This window comes from Salvelinus namaycush, unplaced genomic scaffold, assembly GCF_016432855.1.
Source record: "Salvelinus namaycush isolate Seneca unplaced genomic scaffold, SaNama_1.0 Scaffold1171, whole genome shotgun sequence".
In the NCBI taxonomy this organism is placed as follows: Eukaryota; Metazoa; Chordata; class Actinopteri; order Salmoniformes; family Salmonidae; genus Salvelinus; species Salvelinus namaycush.
In genome coordinates, this window is record NW_024057866.1 from 33,720 (window position 1) to 46,018 (window position 12,299).

Here is a 12,299-nt window from a genome sequence, read left to right on the forward strand (position 1 = left end):
TACACCTGGAACAACCACACACAGTCCTCCTGGAACAACCACACACAGTCCTCCTGGAACAACCACACACAGTCCTCCTGGAACAACCACACACAGTCCTCCTGGAACAACCACACACAGTCCTCCTGGAACAACCACACACAGTCCTCCTTATACACCTGGAACAACCACACACAGTCCTCCTTATACACCACCTGGAACAACCACACACAGTCCTCCTTATACACCTGGAACAACCACACACAGTCCTCCTGGAACAACCACAGACAGTCCTCCTGTAAATCACACACACAGTCCTCCTGTAACAATCACACTCAGTTCTCCTGTAAATCACACTATGTTCTCCTGTAAATCACACTACGTTCTCTTGTAAATCACACATAGTCCTCCTGTAACAATCACACAGTCCTCCTGTAACAATCACACACAGTCCTCTTCACACACAGTCCTCCTGTAAATCACACACAGTCCTCCTGTAAATCACACACAGTCCTCCTGTAAATCACACACAGTCCTCCTGTAACAACCACACACAGTCCTCTTGTAAATCACACAGTCCTCCTGTAAATCACACAGTCCTCCTGTAAATCAAACACCATCCTCCTGTAAATCCCTCATAATCCTTCTGTAAATCACACACAGTCCTCCTGTAACAATCACACACAGTCCTCCTGTAACAATCACACACAGTCCTCTGTAAATCACACACAGTCCTCTGTAAATCACACACAGTCCTCCTGGAACAATCACACACAGTCCTCCTGGAACAATCAGACACAGTCCTCCTGTAAATCAGACACAGTCCTCCTTTAAATCAGACATAGTCCTCCTGTAACAACCACACACATTCCTCATGTAACAACCACACACAGTCCTCCTGTAACAACCACACACAGTCCTCCTGTAACAACCACACACAGTCCTCCTGTAAATCACCAACTGTCCTCCTGTAACAACCACACACAGTCCTCCTGTAACAACCACACACTGTCCTGTAACAATCACACATAGTTCTCCTGTAAATCACACACTGTCCTCCTGTAACAACCACACACAGTCCTCTACATACACCTGGAACAACAGTGCCTCATATTGTGCATTATTTGTCAACCGGCTATCCTCCACCGTCTGACTGATATAGGACCCACCGAATAATGATATTAAATGCAACCTACTAAACAAACAAAAATGTCAAAGTATTACATGAGGACTAAAATGAAGTCTTAAGAGAAGCAGAGAAAATAATATTTTGTCCCCACTGTTGAAAAGGCAACTCATTGTTCTGTCATGAAGCAGTGCGGGCGCCGACGGCTGGGTATCTCCAGAGAACATATGGCAGCGCTGAGTGTGGCACAAACCCGCAGCGCTCCGTGTGGCACCAACCCGCACTGTCAGGCCAACAGATGCAGACTCAGCTGCCAGTGGAGATAAGGCTTGTGACGGATGCTATGGCAACCCAGCCGTTCTCCGACAAAATAGAGCCTCAGTTAGCGCTGAGCCCATACAAAGCCGTTGAGAGGAGCCTATTTGAATATCTTATCTGCCCTTCCATCTGCCTCGCTCTGCTCACATCAATCAATATCAGAATATCTCCACTCGGTACCTTGATTGACTTTCAGGGCTTCTCAGGATCCTAGATCATGGCTGGAGGCATTCTGACTAACACGGGCTATTCCAATCCAGATAACACTGACTGGTGTTGGTGTTCTAACAATTGACTCTCCTTCAACTTACTGGAGGGTATTTTAACAGGGTATCGTTTAGGCCTTGAGTAGTGTGTTGTCGTCTCGCTCTCTTTCTGACAGCATTTTATAATGGGGGCATATTCTCCTCTTATTCAACTGTCATTCTCAAATAGATATGTATTATCTTAATTTGATCACTCTGTTGTCACATAATTTTCATGCGCTGCAGGAAGTTAAAATGCGCCTTGTAAATTACATTTAAAAAAACACTGAAAACCCACAGTTCTCTTTTCCTCACTAGAGCTTACACTTAAACTTGTCTACTGTAGTCTATCAAAACACATTTTCCCCGTTAGAAAGTATCACTTATTTTTTATAATCAGGATTATTTTGCTACGATGAGCAAATTGGTCGAATTAGGATCTGACACCTGTACTGACACTCATTCTCTCTCTACCTCAAATGCAGCATCAACGTAAGGCATCTGTTATAGAACTTTGTCAGTGTCCCTCACGTGGTGTATCATCTCTAAACCTGATATCACCCACTCTCTGTCTGACCCATATAGCACTCCCTCCAGTGTCTGTGAGCTCCACACACCCACCTGTCGGTCATAGTTGATCTGGGTCTCTTGCTCGATATCAGAGTCCAGCTCCGGGACATCAGACACATCAGAGTCAGACTCCTCACTGTTGGAGTCTGCATGGCCATCTAGAGGGAACCGATACCAGGAGACAACAAGGAAACAGATTTTCACTGGTGGAACAATCACTCATTACATTGGCTTTTGACAAGATCATGAATATTGTGTACAGTAGTCACTCCACTAACCACTGTTGTGAGGTACATTACATCATATAGCTCAGACACAAATCTACCCAAGAATACTTCAGGTACCAGCTCTACATGACCATATGGGGCCTCTCATTAGGACCATACAGTACATTCATAAACATTTCAAACCCCCACGTTCCTCTGGGTTTACACTGAGTGTATAAAACAATCCATGCCCAACGAATTGAGGCTGTTCTGAGGGCAAAAGGGATGGGGTGCAACTCAATATTAGGAAGGTGTTTTTAATGTTTTATACTCTCAGTATACTGTACCTTGTGGTATACTGGTCTCCAGTCCTCCATTCATGATGCCCTCAGGCAGGAACTTCCACTGGAACACAGAATGGTCGGACCCGCCGGTGGTCAACACCCACTGCAGGTCGTGAGACCAGTGCACGTTGGTCACGTGGGCCGAGTGGCCAATGTACTTTTTGAATTTTGCCCCTGTGCACAACATCAGGCAAAGAAAAACTAGTCAAAATAAAATGAGAGAAGGGGAGTGTTCAACATAATTCCTTTTCTCAAAATTGTATATTTGCAAAAACATTTACTGACCTTTCTTTAGGCAGGGGAAGCGGAACAGTTTGACCAGGCCAAAGTCATCTCCAGCAACCAGCACAGCGCTGCAGTAGTTGGCGTCCACAGAGTTTATGTCACTGATGTTGGTGTACTTGGGCCAGATCCCACTCACCTCTGGACCAATCACACTCGTCCACGAGCTCCAGTGGATCCCTTTTACCTCCTCCTTAGTGGTCAGGTGCTTCCCAACTTCAAGGGAGAAAAACAGGATGGAGGACTAACATGGGCAGAATCTTACAGGTAAAACCAGGTTGTTCTGCATAAATAATCACACTTTAAAATAATGGTGACTATGTTAAAGCTCTACTAACCTCGCTGCTAAGGTTCTTAGTCAGAACTAAAAGACATTAAATAAACAAGTAAAGATGACATAAACATGAGTGAAGGTGTTAAGACACACAACCTCTGTTCCTGTATTAATGAGGGCTTTAATGGTGAACATGCATAAAGATGGCAGAATTCAGATATGACGTCATTGTTTTAGCAGTATCCATTGAGGTTTTAAACTAAGGCGTGCGACATGGTTCAATATGCCAATAAATCAGCACAATTTACTTCCTGGTTTTTCAAATTGACAGCATCTTGACGCAAAAATTGGGATCATGTATACTGTTCTAATATACAGTACTAGTCAAAGTTTGGACACATCTACTCATTCAAGGATTCTTCATAATTTTTTTACATTGTAGAATAATAGTGAAGACATCAAAACTATGAAATACCACATATGGAATCAACAGACCAAAGGACAGATTTACACCGGTCTAATGTCCATTGCTCGTGTTGCTTCTTCTTATTGGTGTCTTTTAGTAGTGGTTTCTTTGCAGCAATTCGGCCATGAAGGCCTGATTCACACAGTCTCCTCTGAACAGTTGATGTTGAGATGTATCTGTTACTTGAACTCTGTGAAGAATTTATTTGGTCTGCAATTTCTGAGGCTGGTAACTCTAATGAACTTATCCTCTGCAGCAGTGGTGACACTGGGTCTTCCTTTCCTGTGGCAGCCCTCATGAGGGCCAGTTTCATCATAGTGCTTGATGGTTTTTGCGACTGCACTTGAAGAAACATCAACGTTTTTGAAATGTTCCGCATTGACCGACCTGTCGTTTCTCTTTTACCAAATAGGGCTATCTTCTGTATACCACCCCTACCTTGTCACAACACAACTGATTGGCTCAAACGCATTAAGAAGGAAATTCCACAAATGAACTGTTAACAAGGCACTCCTGTTAATTGAAATGCATTCCAGGTGATTACCTCATGAAGCTGGTTGAGAGAATGCCAAGAGTGTGCAAAGCTGTCATCATGGCAAAGGATGGCTACTTTGAAGAATCTGATAAGGAAATGTGTTTTAATAAATTATTAGAATATTACACTCCTGAAACCATAAGTCTGAAACCATGTGATTGTATGAAATTGATTAGCCATATAATTGTATGAAATTGATTTGAATCATTAGATTATTATAAGGCATTTATGTAAGTGTTAGAATCATTCGATTATTATAATACTGTGTGATGGTTTTAGTCAGGGGAATAATAATATATCCTGGAGTGTAGTTCTTAGTCAGAATCAATGTTTTGGGGACAATGTGTCTAGTATCTTGATAACAGACTGTCTGTCTGAGCCAGATTCGGGGCCGACCTTGGGTGGGACACTGAGAACTTCCCAGTCCCAGGTCTCTCCCTATCTTAGGGGAGGGCAGGGAGACGCTATTCTCACGAACTCCCCTAATCTCTATTGGCGGGCGGATTTGATGGTTTGTGTGGAAGTATGTGTGTCACTATAAATTGAAGGTCTTTGTACTGTGCACGTCAGAACGTTCCGTGAATAAACGTTTATTGTAGACTGGGCCTCTGTCTGTTTTATTTCTATCAGTATCATACAAATCCTGATAGCGCAGACTGAGTAATTCAATTGAATTGGTTAATGAACAGGAGAACTTAATTCTCATATCAGAATCTCAAATATAAAATATATTTTTTATTTGTTTGACACTTTTTTGGTTACTATATGATTCCATGTGTTATTTCATAGTTTTGATGTCTGAAAATAAAGAAAAACCCTTGAATGAGTAGGTGTGTCCAAACTTTTGACTGATACTGTACATACAAAAAAAGAGTAACCGAGAGTAATGTACAATACAGTGAACTTACTGTAGCAAAATTAGGAATTTGTAGTAAGTACATAACGGCCGCCATCTTTATGCATCTCAGCTATTGATGCATAAGTTAAACCAAATAGAAATGTAAACAAAGCCTAGAGCTGGAAGCTCTTTTCTGTCCAAAGCTTGGATCACCTGTGGAGTTCCTTTTTTAATTGGGATTCTCAGCAGGCCAGAGTGTTCTTGTCGGTGTGCATGCGTGCGTATGTATGTGTGTGTACGTGCGGTTTGTTAGTCTAACCCTCAGGGAAGGAGTAATCTATCATCCCTATGGTACAAGTGAAATGAGAAAATCTACCATGCTTCAAAACTTGATTTATTAATGTAACTAATTGACTTTCTAAGAGAATATTCCCTTGGCTTTTATAATTGCAAAATAATGCAATGTTAAAAAGACGGATCAGGTGAAGCAACAAACACAAATAAATAAACACGTTGAGGTAATGTTTAAGGATAATAAAGTACCCATTGATATCAAATATTTTCCCTAGTAAATACCAGGAAAATGTACAGTAAAAATGTAAGTGCAACCAAACTCTATTTCTCTCTCCCATGTCTGCTCAGCAGTGTCACCTGTTGCCCTCCTGATAGTCAGTGTAGACAGCCTGTCTGTCTGCTGACACAAAACACCCTGGAGCAATGCTGAGTCACCCACTTGGACAGGGCTTTTCTCACAGCTCTCCAAACACATAGTGTAAGCTGAGCGAGGCAAGCGTGTGTGTGTGCAGACAGTGGTTATGTAGTGACTGGGAGGCTTGTGCAGCTGTCTAGAGCATTGCCGTCCGGGGTACGCCAAATAAAAATGTGATTCAACATTTCAAAAAAACATTTCTTCACATTTTCAAACAGTCCATTTATATTTTCCAACGGGGCTATACATTAGGGTGAGGTTTTTTTCTCACCTGAGTAGCCTCGTTTCATTGCCAAAAATACAATTAAACCATCTAGTGTTCAGAGAAATAACAACACAATGTCAAATACAGGTAGCCTAGTCAAATAATTAACATCCAATCACATTAACCGTTCGTCTCTCGCAGGAATTCCACTAACGGTCCATATGTAGCCAAACGTAGCTGCTGCTCCTTCCATTTGCTCGAAAATTGATAAATTGTAAAAAAAAAAGTAAGGCCTGTGTCCATAGAGACACATACCAGCTCTACTGATAGTACTGCTACTACCAGCAGTACTACACCCGCACCTGTCGACGACACAAGTTGTTCTGCTTCCACGAGCACATCCAATGCTTGCATCAGTAATTCTACATTTGTTGTTAGCCCAGCTAGCATGGACACTGACATTTGTGAATCTGATGCAGCCGAAGAGCTACTGCCCCCTTACCTGGGAAAGCACCGAACAGGCACAAATATGATGAGAACTACTTTGATTTGGGGTTCACTTATATTGGGAGTAGTGCCTTTCCTCAGACACAGTGTGTTATATGTGCAAAAGTACTATCTCACAACTTGATGAAACAAAACATGCCAATGTCAAAAATAAGCCACGGTAGTTTTTTGAGTGAGAATTAAGACAACTTTCGAGTAGTAAGACATGTATAAAAGCAACAGATACCATTAATAAGATGGGGCTAGAAGCGTCTTATATGGTGAGCTACTGAGTGGCTAGGACAGGCAAGCGGATATGGCTGGGACAATGCTGGGGGAAAAAGCCAAATAAACTATACGCCTTCATCAAATAACACGACACATCAGTGACATGGTTTCACGACACATCAGTGACATGGTTTTGAAACAATTACTGCTTCGCATACAAGCCAGTGAATTCTATGCGTTATAGCTGGATGAGTCAACAGACGCGGTGGGCCTGGCTCCTGGTATATGTCCGTTACGTTTATGGGGGGTCAATTAAGGAAGACATCCTCTTCTGCAAACCACTGGAAACCAGGACAACAGGCAAGGATATTTTTAAAGTACTAGACAGCTTTGTGACACCAAATGGACTTTGGTGGTCAGGATGTGTTGGTATCTGTACTGATGGCGCAAAAGCCATGACAGGGAGACATAGTGGAGTGGTAACACGCGTGCAAGCAGTTGCTCCCGACGCCACTTGGGTACACTGCAGCTTCTACCGAGAGGCTCTTACTGCCAAGGGAATGCCTGACAGCTTGAAAGATGTTTTGGACACTACAGTGAAAATGGTTAACTTTGTTAAAGCAAGGCCCCTGAACTCTCGTGTATTTTCTGCACTATGCAATGATATGGGCAGCGAACATGTAACGCTTTTACAACATACAGAAGTGCGCTGGTTATCAAGGGGCAAAGTATTGACACGTTTTTTTTAAATTGAGAGACGAGCTTAAAGTTTTCTTTACTGACCATAATTTTCACTTGTCTGACCGCTTGCACGATGACGAGTTTCTCACATGACTGTCCTATCTAGGTGATGTTTTTTCTCGCCTGAATGATCTGAATCTAGGATTACAGGGACTCTCCTCAACTATCCTCAATGTGCGGAACAAAATTGAGGCTTTGATTAAGAAGTTGGAGCTCTTCTCTGTCTGCATTAACAAGGACAACACACAGGTCTTTCCATCATTGTATTTTTTTTTTTGTGCAAACGATCCTCTGCAGCAGAGGTAACTCTGGGTCTTCCTTTCCAGTGGCGGTCCTCATGAGAGCCAGTTTCATCATAACGCTTGGTGTTGAATGCTGAGCTGTAGTCAATGAATAGCATTCTCACATTGGTGTTCCTTTTGTCTAGGAGTGAAAGGGCAGTGTGGAGTGCAATAGAAATTGCATCATCTGTGGATCTGTTGGTGCAGTATGCAAATTGGAGTGGGTCTAGGGTTTCTGAGATAATGTGTTGATGTGAGCTATGACCAGCCTTTCAAAGCATTTCATGGCTACAGAGGTGAGTGCTACTGGGCAGTAGTCATTTAGGCAGTTTACCGTAGTCCTCTTGGGCACAGGGACTATGGTGGTCTGCTTGAAACATGTTGGTAATACAGACTCAGACAGGGAGAGGTTGAAAATGTCAGTGAAGACACTTGCCAGTTGGTCAGCGCATGCTCGGAGTACACGTCCTGGTAATCTGTCTGGCCCTGCGGCCTTGTGAATGTTGACCTGTTTAAAGGTCTTACTCACATCGGCTGCGGAGAGCGTGATCACACAGTCGTCCAGAACAGCTGATGCTCTCATGCATGTTTCAGTGTTACTTGTCTCGAAGCGAGCATAGAAGTCATTTAGCTCGTCTGGTAGGCTCGTGTCACTGAGTAGCTATCAGCTGTGCTTCCCTTTGTAGTCTGTAATAATTTGCAAGCCCTGCTGCATCCGACGAACGTCGGAGCCGGTGTAGTACGATTTGATCTTAATCCTGTATTGACGCTTTGCCTGTTTGATGGTTCATCGGAGGGCATAGCAGGATTTCTTATTAGCTTCCGGGTTAGAGTCCCGTTCCTTGAAAGCGGCAGCTCTACCCTTTAGCTCAGTGCAAATGTTGCCTGTAATCCATGGCTTCTGGTTGGGGTATGTACGTACAGTCACTGTGGGGACGACGTCCTCGATGCACTTTTGATAAAGCCAGTGACTGATGTGGTGTACTCTTCAATGCCATCGGAAGAATCCCGGAACATATTCCAGTCTGTGCTAGCAAAACAGTCCTGTAATTTAGCATCTGCTTCATCTGACCACTTTTTTATAGATCGAGTCACTGGTGCTTCCTGCTTTAATTTGAGCTTGTAAGCAGAAATCAGGAGGATAGAATTATGGTCAGATTTGCCAAATGGAGGGCGAGGGAGAGCTTTGTACGTGTCTCTGTGTGGATTAAAGGTGATCTAGATTTTTTTCTCCCACTGGTTGCACATTTAACATGCTGATAGAAATGAGGTAAAACTGATTTAAGTTTCCCTGCATTAAAGTTCCCGGCCACTAGGAGCGCCGCCTCTGGATGAGCGTTTTCCTGTTTGCTTATGGCGGTATACAGCTCATTGAGTGCGGTTTTAGTGCCAGCATCGGTCTGTGGTGGTATGTGGTACAGCTACGAAAAATACAGACGTAAACTCTCGGTAGATAGTGTCGTCTACAGCTTATCATGAGATACTCTACCTCAGGCGAGCAAAACCTCAAGACTTCCTTAGATATCATGCACCAGCTGTTGTTTACATATATGCATAGGCCCCCGCCCCGTGTCTTACCAGAGGTAACCTGCCAGCTGTATGTTCTTAATGTCGTCGTTCAGCCATGACTCAGTGAAACATAAGATATTACAGTTTTTAATGTCCCATTGGTAGGATATACGTGCTTTCAGTTCATCCCATTTATTTTCCAGCGATTGAACGTTAGCTAGCAGGACGGAAGGCAAAGGCAGATTAGGTGCTCGTCGCCTGATTCTCACCTGATTTTCACCCTGATCTTTTTTCGCAAAATCTCAATTTTCTTCTCCAGCGAATGACGGGAATCTGGGCCTGGTCGGGTGTCTGTAGTATCTCCCTCCTGTCTGACTCATTGATGAAAAACTCTTTGTCTAATCTGAGGTGAGTAATCGCAGTTCTGATGTCCAGAAGCACTTTTTGGTCATAAGAGATGGTAGCAGCAACATTATGTACAAAAGAAGTGAAGAACAACGCAAAAAAATAAACAATATAGCATGGTTGGTTAAGAGCCGATAAGACGGCAGCCATCCCCTCCGGCGCCATCACACATCACACCATAGTGCCCTCAAAGCTCATCACTAAGATTAGGACCCTGGGACTAAACACCTCCCTCTGCAACTGGATCCTGGACTTCCTGATGGGCCGCCCCCAGGTGGTAAGGGTAGGTAAAAACACATCCGCCACGCTGATCCTCAACACGGGGGCCCCTCAGGGGTGCGTGCTCAAAAGATTTGGCATGGGTCCTCAGATCCTCAAAAGGTTTTACAGCTGCACAATGGAGAGAGTCCTGATGGGTTGCATCACTACCTGGTATGGCAACTGCTCGGCCTCCGACCGCAAGGGCCTACAGAGGGTAATACGTACAGCCCAGTACATCACTGGGGTCAAGCTTCTGCCCTCCAGGACCTCTATACAAGGCGGTGTCAGAGGAAGGCCCTAAAAATTGTCAAAGACTCCAGCCACCCTAGTCATAGACTGTTCTCTCTGCTATCGCACGGAAAGCGATACCGGAGCGCCAAGTCTAGGTCCAAAAGGCTTTTAAACATCTTCTACCCCCAAGCCATAAGACTCCTGAACAGCTAATCAAATGGCTACCCAGACTATTTTCACCCCCCCCCCCCCCCCCCCCCCTTCTACGCTGCTGCTACTCTCTGTTATTATCTATGCATAGTCACTTTAATAACACTACCTACATATACATTTTACCTCAATTACCTCGACACCAGTGCCCCCGCACATTGACTCTGTACCGGTACCCCCTGTATATAGCCCCGCTATTGTTATTTACTGCTGCTCTTTAATTATTTGATATTCTTATCTCTTACTTTTTTTGTTGTATTTTCTCCAAACTGCATTGTTGTTTAAGGGCTTGTAAGTAAGCATTTCACTGTAAGGTCTGATTTGATGGTTTTTGTGATTGCACTTGAAGAAACTTTCAAAGTTCTTGAAATTTTCCACATTGACTGACCTTCATATGTTAAAGTCATGATGGACTGTTGTTTCTCTTTGCTTATTTGAGCTGTTTTACCAAATAGGGCTATCTTCTGTATACCACTCCTACCTTGTCACAACACAACGCATTAAGAAGGAAATTCCACAAATTCACTTTTAACAAAGCACACCTGTTAATTGAAATGCATTCCAGGTGACTACCTCATGAAGCTGGTTGAGAGAATGTGTGTGCAAAGCTGTAATCAAGGCAAAGGGTGGCTACTTTGAAGAATCTCAAATATAAAATATATTTTGATTTGTTTAACACTTTTTTGGTTACTACATGATTCCATATGTGTTATTTCATAGTTTTGATGTCTTCACTATTATTCTACAATGTAGAAAATAGTCCAAATAAAAAACAATTCTTGAACGAGTAGGTGTGTCCAAACTTTTGACTGGTACTGTAGGTGCAGTGGAATGTGTTGTTTTACAGGGTCAGCCATAGTAGCACAGCGCCCCTGGAGCCAATTTGGGTTGTCGTCTCAGGTATTCGAAACCAGCGACCTTTCAGTTCCTTGCCCACCGCTCTATCCACTAGGCTACCTGCCACTCTGAATCAGAAGAAACTATTGCATAATCACGTCGATGGATGTTTAAGCCGGACGTGATGTGAAGATTGCTGGTGTGTGTGTAACAGGGCTTGCTTGGCATGGCGATAAGCTAGCTGTGAACCACCTTCATGGGCCTAATTGCTGTTTACTGTCAAGCTGATTGCTGTGTGATCTGTTTATGTAACTTCTCCCGATAAGGAAACAAGAAACATCAGATTTAATCACTGATTGTGTTCACAGCAAGTTGAGGTAATAGGAGTTATATCATGGTTATCATGGCCTAGTTCAGAGGAAAGACACAGGGTCATTCACCGGTGGCGTTGATTCACTCACTTGGCATCCTGTAGAAGAGGCGTTCTCCCGCCCCGTCGTTGCTCTGGAGGAACTTGCTGTCGATGGACCAGTCCAGGTGGGTGATGAAGCTGGAGGACTTGTTGCACTCACCCACCTTCTTGTAGCGCTGCGCCACGGCGTACACATCCACCAGGCCGTCATTAGAGCCCACGGCCAGGTAGCTGCCATCCGGAGAAAACTTCATCTCATGAATCACTTCCTTCCTGTCTTTAATGTGTACCACCTCCGTCATGTCCCTGGGAGAGAGAGAGAGGAGTGGGAGGGTGGATGAGAGGGAGGGAAGAGAGATGGAGGGGAAGAGAGAGAGAGAGAAAAAGAGAGCAAATCAGCAAAAGAGAAAGAGTGAGGGAGAGAGACAGATAGAAAGAAAAGAGTGAATTCCTCGGCTCTGTACAGAAGGTTGGCTGGCTAGCTCATCCGTCTACCTAGTGGCTTTGTTTAGACAGGCAGTCTAATTCTGATCTTTTGATCAATCACATCAGATATTTTGACATCAGACCTTTTTCAGAGCTGATCTGATTGGTCAAATTA

The 12,299-nt window shown here is 43.6% G+C and overlaps 1 protein-coding gene across 1 annotated transcript in view; it reads right to left on the bottom strand.

Annotated features, from left to right (window-relative positions):
* Nucleotides 1-12,299, bottom strand: part of LOC120035977 (echinoderm microtubule-associated protein-like 6) — a gene marked incomplete at both ends in the record, with an annotated part of 53,841 nt that overhangs the window by 22,937 nt on the left and 18,605 nt on the right. The window contains 4 exons of the mRNA XM_038982465.1: nt 2,290-2,396; nt 2,792-2,962; nt 3,074-3,286; nt 11,748-12,004. Of these exons, the coding sequence (XP_038838393.1) occupies nt 2,290-2,396; nt 2,792-2,962; nt 3,074-3,286; nt 11,748-12,004 (748 nt within the window). The remainder of the gene's footprint in view (nt 1-2,289; nt 2,397-2,791; nt 2,963-3,073; nt 3,287-11,747; nt 12,005-12,299) is intronic.